Source organism: Taeniopygia guttata, chromosome 30 (assembly GCF_048771995.1).
Source record: "Taeniopygia guttata chromosome 30, bTaeGut7.mat, whole genome shotgun sequence".
Taxonomy (NCBI): domain Eukaryota; kingdom Metazoa; phylum Chordata; class Aves; order Passeriformes; family Estrildidae; genus Taeniopygia; species Taeniopygia guttata.
The window spans coordinates 1,557,210-1,574,816 of NC_133055.1; the positions used below are offsets into that span (position 1 = coordinate 1,557,210).

The 17,607-nt window shown below is 55.3% G+C and overlaps 1 protein-coding gene across 1 annotated transcript in view; it reads right to left on the reverse strand.

Annotated features, from left to right (window-relative positions):
* Positions 1 to 17,607, reverse strand: part of VAV1 (vav guanine nucleotide exchange factor 1) — a 37,674-nt gene that overhangs the window by 6,835 nt on the left and 13,232 nt on the right. The window contains exons 11-20 of the mRNA XM_072920093.1: positions 17,245 to 17,313; positions 15,787 to 15,873; positions 13,683 to 13,768; positions 12,190 to 12,322; positions 10,333 to 10,442; positions 10,125 to 10,226; positions 8,176 to 8,321; positions 4,178 to 4,314; positions 3,151 to 3,216; positions 2,984 to 3,015 (exon numbers count right to left, since the gene is read on the reverse strand). Of these exons, the coding sequence (XP_072776194.1) occupies positions 2,984 to 3,015; positions 3,151 to 3,216; positions 4,178 to 4,314; positions 8,176 to 8,321; positions 10,125 to 10,226; positions 10,333 to 10,442; positions 12,190 to 12,322; positions 13,683 to 13,768; positions 15,787 to 15,873; positions 17,245 to 17,313 (968 nt within the window). The remainder of the gene's footprint in view (positions 1 to 2,983; positions 3,016 to 3,150; positions 3,217 to 4,177; positions 4,315 to 8,175; positions 8,322 to 10,124; positions 10,227 to 10,332; positions 10,443 to 12,189; positions 12,323 to 13,682; positions 13,769 to 15,786; positions 15,874 to 17,244; positions 17,314 to 17,607) is intronic.

Here is a 17,607-nt window from a genome sequence, read left to right on the forward strand (position 1 = left end):
TACCCCAAAAATCCCAACTGTACCCCAAAAATTCCAACCGTACCCCAAAAATCACAACCGTACCCCAAAAATCACACCTGTACCCCAAAAATTCCAACCGTACCCCAAAAAGTACAACTGTACCCCAAAAATCCCAACCGTACCCCAAAAATTCCCACTGTACCCCAAAAATCCCAACCATACCCCAAAAATTCCCACTGTACCCCAGAAATCACAACTGTACCCCAAAAATCACATCTGTACCCCAAAAATCACACCTGTACCCCAAAAATCCCAACCATACGCCAAAAATCACAACTGTACCCCAAAAATTCCCACTGTACCCCAAAAATCACACCTGTACCCCAAAAATCACACCTGTACCCCAAAAATCACCACTGTACCCCAAAAATCACATCTGTACCCCAAAAATCACAACTGTACCCCAAAAATTCCAACCATATCCCAAAAATCACAACCGTACCCCAAAAATTCCAACCGTACCCCAAAAATCCCCACTGTACCCCAAAAATCACACCTGTACCCCAAAAATTCCCACTGTACCCCAAAAATTCCAACCATACGCCAACAATTCCAACTGTGCCCCAAAAATCACAACTGTACCCCAAAAAATTCCCACCGTACCCCAAAAATTCCCACTGTACCTCAAAAATTCTAACTGTACCCCAAAAATCACAACTGTACCCCAACAATTCCCACTGTACCTCAGAAATTCTAACTGTACCCCAAAAATCCCAACTGTACCCCAAAAATTCCAACCATACCCCAAAAATTCCAAACGTACCCCAAAAATCACAAACATACCCCAAAAATTCCAACTGTACCCCAAAAATCACAACTGTACCCAAAAAATCTCAACCGTACCCCAAAAATCCCAACCGTACCCCAAAAATTCCAACCGTACCCCAAAAATCACAACTGTACCCCAAAAATCCCAACCGTACCCCAAAAATTCCCACTGTACCCCAAAAATTCCAACCGTACCCCAAAAATTCCCACTGTACCCCAAAAATCACAACTGTACCCCAAAAATTCCAACCGTACCCGAAAAAATCCCAACTGTACCCCAAAAATCACAACTGTACCCCAAAAATTCCAACCGTACCCCAAAAATCACAACTGTACCCCAAAAATTCCCACTGTACCCCAAAAATCACAACCGTACCCCAAAAATCACAACTGTACCCCAAGAATTTTGGGGTTCAGGGCAGAATTTTGGGGTCCCAGGTGCACATTTTGTGGTTCAGGGGAGAATTTTGGTGTCTCGGCTGCAAATTTGGGGGCTCCAGATGAGAATTTTGGGGTTCAGTTGCGAATTTGGGGGTTCAGAGGAGAATTTCGGGGTTCAGGGCAGAATTTTGGGTGTTCAGAGCAGAATTTTTGGGGTTCAGGGCAGAATTTTGGTGTCCCAGGTGCAAGTTTTGGGATTTCAGGGCAGAATTTTGGGGTTTCAGGGCAGAATTTCGGGGTTCGGGGCAGAATTTTGGGATTCAGGGCAGAATTTTTGGGGTTCAAGGTAGAAAATCGGGTTTCAGGGCAGTATTTTTGGGGGTCCAGTTGTGAATTTGGGGGTTCAGAGGAGAATTTCGGGGTTCAGGGCAGAATTTTGGGGTTCGGGGCAGAATTTTTTGGGGTTCAACGCAGAAGTTTTGGGGGTACGGGTCAGAATTTTGGTGTCCCAGGTGCAAATTTTGGGATTTCAGGGCAGAATTTTGGGGTTTCAGGGCAGAATTTTGGGATTTCAGGGCAGAATTTTGGGGTTCCGAGGAGAATTTCGGGGTTCAGGGCAGAATTTCGGGGTTCAGAGCAGAATTTTGGGGGGGTTCAGGACAGAATTTTTGGGGTTCAGGCGCGAATTTGGGGCTTCAGAGGAGAATTTCGGGGTTCAGGGCAGAATTTTGGGTGTTCAGGGCAGAATTTTTGGGGGTTTAGGGCAGAATTTCGGGGTTCCGGGCAGAATTTTGGTGTCCCAGGTGCAAATTTTGGGATTTCATGGCAGAATTTTGGGTGTTCAAGGCAGAATTTTGGGGTTTAGGGCAGAATTTTTGGGGTTCAGGGAAGAATTTTTGGGGTTCAGGGCAGAATTTTGGTGTCCCAGGTGCAAATTTTGGGATTTCAGGGCAGAATTTTGGGGTTTCAGGGCAGAACTTTGGGGTTCAAGGCAGAATTTCGGGTTTCAGGGCAGAATTTTTGGGGTTCAGGGGAGAATTTTTGGGGGTTCAGGGCAGAATTTTGGTGTCCCAGTTGCAAATTTTGGGATTTCAGGGCAGAATTTTGGGGTTTCAGGGCAGTATTTTTGGGGGTCCAGTTGTGAATTTGGGGGTTCAGAGGAGAATTTGGGGGTTCAGAGGAGAATTTCGGGTGTTCAGGGCAGAATTTTTGGGGTTCAGGGAAGAATTTTTGGGGGTTTAGGGCAGAATTTTGGGGTTCAGGGCAGAATTTTGGTGTCCCAGGTGCAAATTTTGGGATTTCAGGGAAGAATTTCGGGGTTTCAAGGCAGAATTTTGGGTGTTCAGGGCAGTATTTTTGGGGGTCCAGTTGTGAATTTGGGGGTTCAGAGGAGAATTTCGGGGTTCAGGGCAGAATTTTTGGGGTTCAGTGCAGAATTTTGGGATTTCAGGGCAGAATTTTGGTGTCCCATGTGCAAATTTTGGGATTTCAGGGCAGAATTTTGGGGTTTCAGGTCAGAATTTTGGGGTTTCAGGGCAGAATTTTGGGGCTCAAGGCAGAATTTTTCGGGGTTCAGGGCAGAATTTTTGGGGTTCAGGGAAGAATTTTTGGGGGTTCAGTGCAGAATTTTGGTGCCCCAGGTGCAAATTTTGGGATTTCAGGGCAGAATTTTGGGATTTCAGGGCAGAATTTCGGGGTTCAGGACAGAATTTTGGGGTTTAGGGCAGAATTTCAGGGTTTAGAGCAGAATTTTGGGGGGTTCAGGACAGAATTTTTGGGGTTCAGGTGCGAATTTGGGGCTCCCACCACTGACCACGGGTAGACGGAGAGATCCGGCAGCGGCGCCTGCAACAAAGAGAGGACCCAAAATTGGGGTTCCGGGGCTCCAAATGACCCCCCCAAAAATCCCACACCCCCCTCCCCAAATTCGGGGACCCCCCAAAAAATCTTGGGGGGCTTTTTTGGGGTCCCCAAACTCACGGCCACGAAAGGTTTGACGGCGCTCCGGGGGAACCAGCCCAGCTCCCCGCTGGCCACGTTCCGACCCTGGGGGGGAAATTTGGGGGGTCCAGGGGGGTCCCGAGACCCCCAAAGTTTGGGGAACCCCCCCCAGGGATTGGGGATGGGGTCCCCCCTAAATTCTGGGGGGGTCTCATGGGGGTTTTTGGGGTGTCCTGGTGAGTGGCGAGGATTTGGGTTCCCCCCCCCCAGATTCAATTTGGTACCTTCGGGTCTCAATTTTGGGGGTCCCAACCCCAATTTCGGGGGTCCCAACCCCACCCCCGGGGACTCGTCCCCAATTCAGGGGTTCCCCCCCCACCCATTTTAGGGTCCCCAGCCCATTTCAGGGGTCCCCATTTTTGGAGCCCCCCCCCATTTCAGGATTCTCCCCCCCCCCCATTTTTGGCCCACCCATTTTTGGAGACCCCCCTCATTTTCGGGGTCCCCCCCATTTTTGGGATTCCCCCCATTTTCGGAATCCTCCCTATTTTTGGGGTCCCCCCCATTTTTGGGTTCCTCCCCCTTATTTGGAGACCCCCCCCATTTTCAGGGTCCCCCCCCATTTTGGGATCCCCCATTTTCGGGGTCCCCCCATTTTAAGACCACCCCCCATTTTAGAACCCCCCCCATTTTGGGTTTCTCCCCCCCATTTTTAGGCCCCCCCATTTTAGACCCCCCCTCGGAGACCCCCCCCCTTTGCGGGGTCTTCCCCATTTTTGGGATCCCCCCAATTTTCGGGGTCCCCCCAATTTTAAGACCACCCCCCATTTTAGAACTCCCCCCCATTTTCGGGGTCCCCCCCCCCATTTTTGGGATACCCCCATTTTCGGGGTCCCCCCATTTTAAGACCACCCCCCATTTTAGAACCCCCCCAATTTTTGGTGTCCCCCCCATTTTTGGGGTCCCCCCCATTTTTGGGGTCCCCCCCATTTTAGGGTTCCCCCCCCATTTTCGGGGTCCCCCCCCCCTAATTTTCGGGGTCCCCCCCCCATTTTTGGGGTCCCACCTGCCACCAGAGCTCCTCGGCCTCAGCCACTGTCACCTCGATGACGTCACCGGGGCTGAGGCGCAGGGGGGGGGTCAGGACCCCCGGGGGGGGGGGCACCCCACTGTACCCCTGGGTGCTCTCCATTTTGGGGAGTCCTGGGGGGGCACCCCGAGTCAGGACCCCCCCAAAAACCCCCAAATTCCCCCCCCGGGACCCCCAAAAATGGATTTGGGGGAGTCAAAAACCCCCAAAACCCCCCCCGGGACCCCCAAAACCCCCCAAAATCCCCCCCGGGACCCCCAAAAAACCCCAAAAATCCCCCCCCCGAGACGCCCAAAAATGGATTTGGGGGGGCAAAAACCAACCCAGGACCCCCAAAAATGGATTTGGGGGGTTCAAAAACCCCCAAAATCCTCCCCCGGGACCTCCAAAAAACCCCAAAATTCCCCCCCAGGACCCCCAAAAACGGGTTTGGGGGGGGGCAAAAACCAACCCAGGACCCCCAAAAATGGATTTGGGGGGGTCAAAAACCCCCCAAATCCCCCCCCGGGACCCCCAAAAACGGGTTTTGGGGGGCAAAAACCAACCCAGGACCCCCAAAAATGGATTTGGGGGTGTCAAAAATCCCCAAAACCCCCCAGGGACCCCCAAAAACCCCCAAAATCCCTCCCCCGGGACCCCCAAAAATGTATTTGGGGGGTCAAAAACCCCCAAAATCCCCCCCGGGACCCCCAAAAACGGGTTTGGGGGGTCAAAAACCCCCAAAATCCCCCCCCGGAACCCCCAAAAAACTCCAAAATCCCCCCCCGGGACCCCCAAAAAACCCCAAAATCCTCCCCAGGACCCCCAAAAACGGGTTTGGGGGGGCAAAAATCCCCAAAATACCCCCCGGGACCCCCAAAAATGGATTTGGGGGGGTCAAAAATCCCCAAAATCCCCCCCCAGGACCCCCGAAAATGGGTTTGGGGGGGCAAAAACCAACCCAGGACCCCCAAAAATTAATTTTGGGGGGGGGGTCAAAACCCCCCTAGAGGGAATTGGGGGGTCAAAAACCACCCCAGGACCCCCAAAAATGGATTTGGGGGTGTCAAAAATCCCCAAACTCCCCACCCGAGACCCCCAAAAATGGATTTGGGGGGGCAAAAATCCCCAAACCCCCCCCCGGGACCCCCAAAAATGGATTTTGGGACCCCTAAAACCCCCAAAATTGGAATTGGGGGGGTCAAAAATCACCCTCGGACCCCCCCAAATTTAATCCGGGGGTGGTGTGGACCCCCCAAAACACCCCAAAATTTGAACTGATGGGGTCGGGACCCCCCAAATTTCATCTGGGGGTATTGAGACCCCCCAGATTTGTAGTGGGGGGGTCAGGACCCCCCCCAAATTTGAAGTGGGGGGGGGTCAGGACCCCCAAATTTCATCTGGGGGGGTATCAGGACCCCCCAAACCCCCCCCACATTTGAACTGGGGTGGGTCGGGACCCCCCAAATTTTATCTGGGTGGGGTCTGGACCCCCCAAAAAACCCCAAATTTCAACTGGGGGGGGTCCGGACCCCCCAAAACCCCCCCAAAAAATTTGAACTGGGGGGATCGAGACCCCCCCAAGACCCCCTAAATTTGAACAGGGGGGGATCAGGACCCCCCAAATTTTCATCTGGGTGAGGTCTGGACCCCTCAAAAAACCCCAAATTTCAACTGGGGGGGTCAGGACCCCCCTAAATTTCATCGGTGGGGGGGTCTGGACCCCCAAAAAAGCCCAAATTTGAATTGGTGGGGGGGTCAGGACCCCCAAATTTCATCTGAGGGGGTCATGACCCCCAAATTTGAACTGGGGGGGGGGTCGGGACCCCCCAAATTTAAACTGGGGGGGGGTCGGGACCCCCCAAATTTGAACTGGGGGGGGGGGTCGGGACCCCCCAAATTTAAACTGGGGGGGGGGTCGGGACCCCCAAAATTTCTCACCCAACTCCCCCCGTTTCTTGTCGGGTCCCGGCCGCTCCGATTTGTTCTGGGGGGGGAGGGGAGGAAGGAGACCCCCGTGAGTGGGGGGATTTGGGGGGGTTGGGGGGGCGGGGCTTGAACCCCTCCCCCACCGGGGACCCCCCAGAGACCCCCAAGGGACCCCCCCAAAAAAATCCCCCCCAAATCTGAGGGTTTTGATTCCCCCTCCCCCCCCCGTTTTTGGGGTGTTTTGGTACCTTCCGAACGCCCGCTCCGGGATCTGGGGGGAAAAGTTCGTTAGCGAGGGGTAATTAATGGGTTTCTTAATTAGTGATGGTGTTTAATTAGCGAGCGGTAATTAATGGTTTTCGTAATTAGTGATGGTGTTTAATTAACGAGGGATAATTAATGGTTTTCTTAATTAGTGATGGTGTTTAATTAGCGAGGGGTAATTAACGGTTTTCTTAATTAGCGATGGTGTTTTAATTCACCAGGGGTAATTAGTGCTTGTCTTAATTAGCGATGGGCTCGTTAGAAAGTGTTTAATTAACGAGGGCTAATTAGCCCGCTGCTTATTGGTGAGGGAATAATTCATCATTAATTTCCTTCGTTATTAACGGGATCGTTGGATTAATTAATTGTTGGTCTGGTAATTAGGGCTGGGGGTAATTTGTCCTACCACTAATGATTGATATGGTAATTAGTCCAGCCACTAATTAACAGTATGGTAATTATCCTCCCTCTTAACTAATGTTGGGGTAATTAAGGTTGAGGATAATTAGTCCAACCCCTTATTAATGGTATGGTAATTACTCTAACCCCTAATTAATGATATGGTAATTAGGTTGTCTCTTAATTAATGTTGGCGTAATAAGTTTATCCCCTAATTAATGATATGGCAATTAGCCTGTCTCCTAATTAACGCTGGGTTAATTAGTGATATGATACTCAGTGTCAGCCATCTTGTATCCCACAATGCCCTGTGCTATGTCAGCCATCTTGCATTCTATGCTCTGTGTCAGCCATCTTGTATCCCACAATGCCTTGCTGTGTCAGCCATCTTGTATCCCAAAATACCCTGCTGTTTCGGCCATCTTGTATCCCACAATGCTCTGTGCTATGTCAGCCATCTTGCATCCTACAGTGCTCTGTGTCAGCCATCTTGTATCCCACAATGCCTTGCTACATGTCAGCCATCTTGTATCCCACAATGCTTTGAGGTGTCAGCCATCTTGTATCCATCAATGCCCTGTGCTGTGTCAATAATTTTGTATCCTATGATACCCCTTGTCAGCCATCTTGTATCCCACAGTGCCTTGCTATGTCAGCCATCTTGCATCCCACAATGCCCTGTGCTATGTCAGCCATCTTGTATCCTATGGGACTCAGTGTCAGCCATCTTGTATCCCACAGTGCCTTGCTATGTCAGCCATCTTGCATTCTACAGTGCTGTGTGTCAGCCATCTTGTATCCCACAATGCCTGGCTAAATGTCAGCCATCTTTTGTCCTATGATGCTCAGTGTCAGCCATCTTGTATCCCACAATGCCCTGCTACATGTCAGCCATCTTGTATCCCACAATGCCCTGCTACGTGTCAGCCATGTTTTATCCCACAACACTCTGCTGTGTCAGCCATCTTGTATCCCACAATGCCTGGCTAAATGTCAGCCATCTTGTATCCTATGATACTCAGTGTCAGCCATCTTGTATCACACAATGCTCTGTGCTATGTCAGCCATCTTGCATCCCACAATGCTCTGTGCTATGTCAGCCATCTTGCATTCTACAGTGCTCTGTGTCAGCCATCTTGTATCCCACAATGCCCTGCTGTGTCAGCCATCTTGTATCCCACAATGCTCTGTGCTATGTCAGCCATCTTGCATCTTACAGTGCTCTGTGTCAGCCATCTTGTATCCCACAATGCCCTGCTGTGTCAGCCATCTTGTATCCTATGATACTCAGTGTCAGCCATCTTGTATCCCACAACGCCCCACCTTCCCCCATTCCCCTCCTGCCCCCATTGACTGTTTCCCTCCTCCCCACTCCCACGAGGCCCCGCCCACTCCCACAATGCCCCTCCCCCTCCCACGAGGCCCCTCCCCACTCCCATGATGCCGCTCACCGCTCCCGGCCTTCCCGCAGGCCCCGAGGCGCCCCAGGCACTCCTTGTGGGCGGGGGCCCGGCAGCGGCCGCAGCGATAGCCCTGGTAGAAGGTGCCCCTGGGGACACGGGGGGGACACGGTCACAGGGGACACCACCGGCCGTGCCCCACGCCCACCTGAGCTCACCCAGGACTGACCGGTCCAGGACTGACCTGAGCCCACCCAGGACTGACCGGTCCATGACTGATCAGCCCATGGTTGACTTGAGCCCACCCAGGACTGACCAGTCCAGGACTGACCCATCCATGGCTGACCTGAGCTCACCCAGGACTGACCAGTCCAGGACTGACCTGTCCATGGTTGACTTGAGCTCACCCAGGACTGACCAGTCCATGGCTGACCAGTCCGTGACTGACCAATCCATGGTTGACCTGAGCCCGCTCAGGACTGACCAGTCCATGGTTGACCTGAGCCCACCCAGGACTGACCAGTCCATGGTTGACCCATCCATGACTGACCAGCCCATGGTTGACCTGGGCCCACCCAGGACTGACCAGCCCATGGCTGACCAGCCCATGGTTGACCAATTCATGGTTGACCAGTCCATGACTGACCCGTCCATGACTGACCAGTCCATGGTTGACCAGTCCATGACTGACCCATCCAGGACTGACCAGCCCATGGTTGACCTGAGCCCACCCAGGACTGACCAGTCCATGGCTGAACCGTCCATGGTTGACCAGTCCATGACTGACCCGTCCAGGACTGACCAGCCCATGGTTGACCTGAGCCCACCCAGGACTGACCAGTCCCTGACTGACCAATCCATGGTTGACCTTGGCCCACCCAGGACTGACCAGTCCATGACTGACCAATCCATGGTTGACCTAAGCCCACCCAGGACTGACCAGTCAATGGCTGACCAGCCCATGGTTGACCAGTCCATGACTGACCCGTCCAGGACTGACCAATCCATGGTTGACCTGAGCCCACCCAGGACTGACCAGTCCATGGCTGACCCATCCATGACTGACCAGTCCATGGTTGACCTGAGCTCACCCAGGACTGACCAGTCCAGGACTGACCCGTCCAGGACTGACCAGTCCATGGTTGACTTGAGATCACCCAAGACTGACCAGTCCATGGCTGACCAGCCCATGGTTGACCTGAGCCCACCCAGGACTGACCGGTCCATCGCTGACCAGCCCATGGTTGACCTGAGCTCACCCAGGACTGACCAGTCCATGGCTGACCCATCCATGACTGACCAATCCATGGTGGACCTGAACCCACCCAGGAGTGACCAGCCCATGGTTGACCTGAGCCCACCCAGGACTGACCAGTCCAGGACTGACCAGCCCATGGTTGACTTGAGATCACCCAAGACTGACCAGTCCATGGCTGAACCGTCCATGACTGACCAGTCCATGGTTGACCTGAGCCCACCCAGGACTGATCAGTCCATGGCTGACCAGTCCATGACTGACCCGTCCATGGTTGACCTGAACCTGTCCAGGCCTTGACCCACTTTGGCCTTGACTTCTACCCAACCTTGACCCACCTTGGTCTTGACCCACCTTGTTGTTTTCTACCCAACCTTGACCCACCTTGACCTCTTGGCCTCCACCCAACCTTGACCCACCTTGACTCCAACCCAACCTTGACCCACCCTGGGGCCACTCAGAGCTTGACCCCCAAGGAGCTCCTTGCCCCACCCAGCCCTTGACCACCCTCCAAGGCTTGACCCACCTTGACCTTGACCTTCCCATGACCCCACCCACCCCCTCCATCACCAACTTCCACCTTGACCTCACCCCACCTCCAACCCTGGGGTCTCCTCCTCTCCCAGAGCCCCCCAAACCCCTCTCCCAGCCCCCCGTGGCCCCCCAGAACCGTGGGGACGTGATTTTGGGGTCCTACCTCAGCAACATCTGGCAGGCCTTGCAGGACGTGGTGTCCTCGAAGGAGAACATCTGGAAGTCGTGTCCGTCAGCCAGGGCGTGCTCGGGGAAGATGTTGGACCTGCCGGACACGGGGAGGACCTGGGTCTGGTGGGGACAAGCCGGGTGTCCCCAGGATCACCCCGTGGGGCAGGTGTGACCTCCTCCGTGGGGACGGGGCCACCTACAGGGCCATCTCAAACTGCTCCAGCCACTTCTTCTTCAGCTCGCTGGTCTTGAAGAAGAACTCGTAGTCCGGCAGCCCGGCCGCGTCCAGCAGCGTGAAGGTGTGGGACCACTGCGGGGTGGGGAGGGGGTCAGCCACGCCCCCCAAATGTCCAGGTCCACCAGATCTGGACATTTGGAACCACCAGAGAGCAGGATCCTGGGATCCACCAGGGAATGGGGTTTTGGGGTCCACCAGGGAATGGGGTTTTGGGGTCCACCAGGGACCAGGATCTTGGGATCCACCAGGGAATGGGGTTTTGGGGTCCACCAGGGAGCAGGATCTGGGAATTCACCAAGGAACAGATTTTTGGGGTCCACCAGGGACCAGATTTTGGGGATCCACAAGGGAATGGGGTTTTGGGGTCCACCAGGGACCAGATTTTGGGGATCCATCAGGGAACAGGGATTGGAGATCCACCAGGGACCAGGATTTGGGGATCCACCAGGGAACAGGGATTGGGGTCCACCAGGGACCAGATTTTGGGGATCCATCAGGGAATGGGATTTTGGGGTCCACCAGGGACCAGATTTTGGAGATCCACCAGGGAATGGGGTCTTGGGGTCCACCAGGGACCAGATTTTGGGGATCCACCAGGGAACAGGGTTTGGGGTCCACCAGGAATCAGATTTTGGGGATCCATCAGGGAATGGTGTTATGGTGTTTTGGGGTCCACCAGGGACCAGATTTTGGGGATCCACCAGGGAATGGGGTTTTGGGATCCACCAGGGACCAGATTTTGGGGATCCACAAGGGAATGGGGTTTTGGGGTCCACCAGGGACCAGATTTTGGGGATCCACCAGGGAATGGGGTTTAGGGGTCCACCAGGGATCAGATTTTGGAGATCCACCAGGGAATGGGGTCTTGGGGTCCACCAGGCACCAGATTTTGGGGATCCACCAGGGAACGGGGTTTTGGGGTCCACCAGGGACCAGGATCTTGGGATCCACCAGGGAACGGGGTTTTGGGGTCCACCAGGGACCAGATTTTGGGGATCCACCAGGGAATGGGGTTTTGGGGTCCACCAGGGACCAGATTTTGAGGAACCACCAGGGAATGGGGTTTTGGTGTCCACCAGGGACCAGATTTTGGGGATCCATCAGGGAATGGGGTTTTGGGGTCCACCAGGGACCAGGATCTTGGGATCCACCAGGGACCATGGTTTTGGGGTCCACCAGGCACCAGATTTTGGGGATCCACCAGGGATTGGGGTTTTGGGGTCCACCAGGGAATGGGGTTTTGGGGTCCACCAGGGACCAGATTTTGGGATCCACCAGGGAATGGGGTTTTGGGATCCACCAGGGACCAGATTTTGAGGAACCACCAGGGAATGGGGTTTTGGGGTCCACCAGGGACCAGGATCCTGTGAAAAGCCAGGGACAGAATCTGAGGATCCACCAGAGAAGAGGAACCTGGGATCCACCTGACCTGGACATCTGTGTCCACCAGGGAACAGGATCTGGGGACCCACCACCAGGACCAGGCTGTTGGGGTCACCAGATCTGGACATTTGGCACCATGAGGGACCTGGATGTTGGGACCACCAGTGACCAAGATCCTGAGATCCACCAGGACCTCTGAGGTCATTGGGAAGAGGACCTGGGGACCACCAGGATCCGGACACTTGGGGACCACTTGGAACTGGACACGTGTCCACCAGTGACCAGGATCCTGGCATCTACAAGATTGGACACTTGGGAAGAGGATGTTGGGACTGGAGGAACCTGGAACTGTGGTCCCCCAGGCCCTGATGTCCCCACAATGTCCCCACGGTGTCCCCACGGTGTCCCCACGGTGTCCCCACGGTGTCCCCGGTACCTTCTTGCCATCGCGGGGTCCGAGGCCACCATCGTGCAGTTGGTGGCTCTGGAGGTCCACCACGTCCTTGGTCTCGTAGGAGTCCCCGCGGCGCTTGCAGATGATCAGGGCCTTGTCCAGCAGGAAGCCGTACCTGGGCACGGGGACAATGGTGGCACCGCGTCCCTGAGGCCACCGCGCTCCACGGGGTGTCCCCATGGCTGCCCTGGACCGGCCTCCAGGTGTCCCTGCAGTGACCCCATGGATGTTCTTGAGATGTCCCCATGGATGTCCCTCTGTCCTTGAGGTGTCCCCAAAATGTCTCCAAGTTGTTCCTGAGGTGTCCCCATGGATGTTCTCATGTCCCTGAGGTGTCCCCAAAGTGTCCCCAAGTTGTTCCTGAGGTGTCTCCATGGATGTCCCCATGTCCTTGAGGAGTCCCCAAGTTGTTCCTGAGGTGTTCCTGAGGTGTCCCCATGGATGTTCTCATGTCCCTGAGGTGTCCCCAAGTTGTTCCTGAGGTGTTCCTGAGGTGTCCCCATGTCCCTGAGATGTCCCCATGTCCCTGAGGTGACCCCAAGGTGTCTCCAAGTTGTTCCTAAGGTGTCTCCATGGATGTCCCCATGTCCCTGAGATGTCCCTGAGGTGTTCCTGAGGTGTTCCTGAGGTGTCCCCATGGATGTTCTCATGTCCCCATGGTGTCCCCATGTCCTTGAGGTGTCCCCATGAATGTTCCCACATCCCTGAGGTGTCTCTAAGGTGTCCCCAAGTTGTTCCTGAGGTGTCTCCATGGATGTCCTCATATCCCCTGAGGTGTCCTCACGTCCCTGAGGTGTCTCCATGGATGTCCCCATGTTCCTGAGGTGTCCCCAAGGTGTTCCTTAGGTGTCCCCAATGTTTTCCTGAGGTGTCCCCAAGGTGTTCCTGAGGTGTCCCCATGGATGTTCTCATGCCCCTATGGATGTCCCCATGTCCTTGAGGTGTCCCCATGAATGTTCCCACATCCCTGAGTTGTCCCCAAGGTGTTCCTGAGGTGTCTCCATGGATGTCCCCATGTCCCTGAGATGTCCCCATGTCCCTGAGGTGTCCCCAAGGTGTCTCCAAGTTGTTCCTGAGGTGTCCCCATGGATGTTCTCATGTCCCTGAGGATGTCCCCATGTCTCTGAGATGTCCCTGAGTTGTCCCTGAGGTGTTCCTGAGGTGTCCCCATGGATGTTCTCATGTCCCCATGGTGTCCCCATGTCCTTGAGGTGTTCCCATGAATGTTCCCACATCCCTGAGGTGTCCCCAAGGTGTCCCCAAGTTGTTCCTGAGGTGTCTCCATGGATATACTCATATCCCCTGAGGTGTCCTCATGTCCCTGAGGTGTCTCCATGGATGTCCCCATGTCCCTGAGGTGTCCCCAAGGTGTTCCTGAGGTGTTCCCACGTCTCTGTGATGTCCCTATGGTATCCCCATGGTATCCCCAGGTGTCCCCAGGTGTCCCCAGGTGTCCCCCGGTGTCCCTGACCCACCTGTCCACCTTGGAGCGTCTCTCGGCGCTGGAGACCTTCAGCTCCCCATCGATCTTGGGGCGCCCGAACTGCGCCAGGGACTGAGGCTGAACGGGACACGGGAACGGGGCGGAGATCAGGGATGGGACATCGGGAATGGGACATCGGGGATGGGATGGACATCGGGAATGGGACACGGGAACGGGGCGGAGATCAGGAATGGGACATCAGGGATGGGACATCAGGGATGGGATGGACATTGGGAATGGGACACGGGAACGGGATGGAGATCAGGAATGGGACATCAGGAATGGGACACGGGAACGGGGTGGACATTGGGAACAGGACATCAGGAATGGGATGGACATCGGGAATGGGATGGATATCGGGAACGGGATTGACATCAGGAACGGGATGGACATCGGGAACAGGATGGACATCAGGAATGGGATGGACATCAGGAACTTGATGGACATTGGGAACAGGATGGACATCAGGAATGGGATGGACATCAGGAACAGGACATCAGGAATGGGACATGGGAACAGGATGGACATCAAGAACGGGATGGACATTGGGAATGGGATGGACATCAGGAACGGGATGGACATCGGGAATGGGATGGACATCAGGAACGGGATGGACATCAGGAATGGGATGGACATCAGGAATGGGACATGGGAACGGGATGGACATCAAGAACGGGATGGACATCAGGAACGGGATGGACATCAGGAATGGGATGGACATCAGGAACGGGATGGACATCAAGAACGGGATGGACATCAGGAACGGGATGGACATCAGGAATGGGATGGACATCAGGAACAGGATGGACATCGGGAATGGGTCCCAGGAGTTATTTGGGGTTATTTTGGGGTGGGGGGGTTGGGAAAATTTGGGGGTCCCTGGGAATTTGGGGGTCCCGGGGAATTTGGGGTTCCCGGGGAATTTGGGTGTCCCAGGGAATTTGGGGGTCCCGGGGGATTTTGGGGGGCTCAGGGGGGTCCCCACCATGGTTTGGACACTCGGTGGGATTTGGGGTTATTTTGGGATAATTTGGGGTTATTTTGGGGATTCTTGGAGTGGGGGTTTGGGGGATTTTGGGGTTCCTGGGGAATTTTGGAGTTCCCGGGGAATTTTGGGGGTCCCGGGGGATTTGGGGGTTCCGGGGAATTTGGGGGGTGCTCAGGGGGGTCCCCACCATGTTGTGCAGGCAGAGCTGGAAACTCGGTGGGATTTGGGGTTAATTTGGGATAATTTGGGGTTATTTTGGGGATTCTTGGAGTGGGGGTTTGGGGGATTTTGGGGTTCTCGGGGAATTTTGGGGGTCCCGGGGAATTTTGGGGGTCCCGGAGGATTTTGGGGGGCTCAGGGGGGTGCCCACCATGGTTTGGACACTTGGTGGGATTTGGGGTTATTTTGCGATGATTTGGGGGACCCAGGAGTTATTTGGGGTTATTTTGGGGTGGGGGGTTGGGAAAATTTTGGGGTCCCCGGGAATTTGGGGTTCCCGGGGAATTTTGGGTGTCCCAGGGAATTTTGGGGGTCCCGGGGGATTTTGGGGTGCTCAGGGGGGTCCCCACCATGGTTTGGACACTTGGTGGGATTTGGGGTTATTTTGGGATAATTTGGGGTTATTTGGGGGATTCTTGGAATGGGGGTTTGGGGGATTTTGGGGTTCCTGGGGAATTTTGGGGGTCCCAGGGAATTTGGGGGTCCCGGGGGATTTTGGGGTGCTCAGGGGGGTCCCCACCATGGTTTGGACACTTGGTGGGATTTGGGGTTATTTTGCGATAATTTGGGGGACCCAGAAGTTATTTGGGGTTATTTTGGTGTGGGGGAGGTTGGGAAAATTTGGGGGTCCCCAGGAATTTGGGGTTCCCGGGGAATTTTGGGGGTCCCAGGGAATTTGGGGGTCTGGGGGATTTTGGGGGGCTCAGGGGTGTCTCCACCATGGTTTGGACACTCGGTGGGATTTGGGGTTAATTTGGGATAATTTGGGGTTATTTGGGGGATTCTTGGAGTGGGGGTTTGGGGGATTTTGGGGTTCCTGGGGAATTTTGGGGTTCCCGGGGAATTTGGGGGTCCCGGGGGATTTTGGGGGGCTCAGGGGGGTCCCCACCATGTTGTGCAGGCAGAGCTGGATGCTCGTGAGCTGCTTGAGGGTCTCGTTGTCCCGCTTGACCTCGTTCACGCACTGCGCCAGGTCCTGGCAGGGATTTGGGGGGCTCCAAAGTCAGAGACCCCCGAACCCCCAAATCCCACCTGGAACCCCCAAATCCCACCTGGAACCCCCAAATCCCACCTGGAACACCCCAGATTCCACCCTGGAACACCCCAAATCCCAACAGGAACCTCCAAAATTCCCACCAGGAAACCCCAAATTCCCCTCTGGAACCCCCAAATCCCATCAGGAACCCCCAAATCCCACCCTGGAACCCCCAAAATTTCACCCGGAACCCCCAAATTCCCTTTGGAAACCCCAAAGTTCCCACCTAGAAACCCCAAAATTTCTTCCAGGAAACCCCAAAATTCCCACCTGGAAACCCCAAAATTTCTTCCAGGAAACCCCAAATTCCACCCTGGAACACCCCAAATTCCACCCTGGGAACCCCAAAATTCCCACCCGGAAACCCCAAAATTTCATCAGGAACCCCCAAATTCCCTTTGGAAACTCCAAAATTCCCACTCTGGAAACCCCAAATCCCACCCGGAAACCGCAAAATTCCCACCCTGGAAACCCCAAATCCCACCCTGGAAACCCCAAAATTCCCACCCTGGAAACCCCAAAATTCCACCCTGGAAACCCCAAAATTCCCACCTAGAAACCCCAAAATTCCACCCTGGGAACCCCCAATCCCACATTTAAACCCCAAATCCCACCTGGAACCCCAAAATCCCACCCTGGGAACCCCAAATTCCACCCTGGAAACCCCAAATCCCACCCTGGAACCCCAAAATTCCCACCTGGAAACCCCAAAATTCCACCCTGGAACCCCCAAAATTCCCACCTGGAACCCCCAAATTCCACCCTGGGAACCCCAAATTCCCCTCTGGAACCCCCAAATCCCACCAGGAACCCCTAAATCCCCCCCAAATCCCCCCAGGACCCCCAAATCCCCCCAAATCCCCCCAAATCCCCCCAAATCCCTCCCAACTCCCCCCCAGGACCCCCAAATCCCCCCGAAATCCCCCCAAATCCCCCCCAAATCCCCCCCAGGAACGCCCAAATCCCCCCAAATCCCCCCAAATCCCCCCCAAATTCCCCCCAGGACCCCCAAATCCCCCCAAATCCCCCCCAAATCCCCCCAAGACCCCCAAATCCCCCCAAATCCCCCCAAATTCCCCCCAGGACCCCCAAATCCCCCCAAATCCCCCCAAATCCCTCCCAACTCCCCCCCAGGAACGCCCAAATCCCCCCAAACCCCCCACCGGAACCCCCAAATCCCTCCCAAATCCCTCCAAGTCCCCCCCAAATCCCCCCAGGACCCCCAAATCCCCCCGAAATCCCCCCAAATCCCCCCGAAATCCCCCCAAATCCCCCAAATCTCCCCAACCCCCCCCACCCCCCCAGCCCCACCCTCATGGCGTCCAGCGCCCCCCTCAGCCGCTCCCGCTCGGCCGCGTCCGGGGTCAGCTTCACCAGCTCCTGGGGGCAAAGGGGTGCCAGGTGTGCCCAGGTGTGCCCAGGTGTGTCCCAGGTGTGCCCAGGTGTGCCCAGGTGTGGCCCAGGTGTACCCAGGTGTGCCCAGGTACCCCCCCCCCAGGTGTGCCCAGGTGTGCCCAGGTGTGTGCCCAGCTGTGCCCAGGTGTGCCCAGCTGTTCCCAGGTGTGCCCAGCTGTGCCCCCAGGTACCCACAGGTGTCCCCAGGTGTGTGCCCACTGTGCCCAGGTGTGTCCCAGCTGTGCCCAGGTGTGCCCAGGTGTGCCCAGGTACAACCCC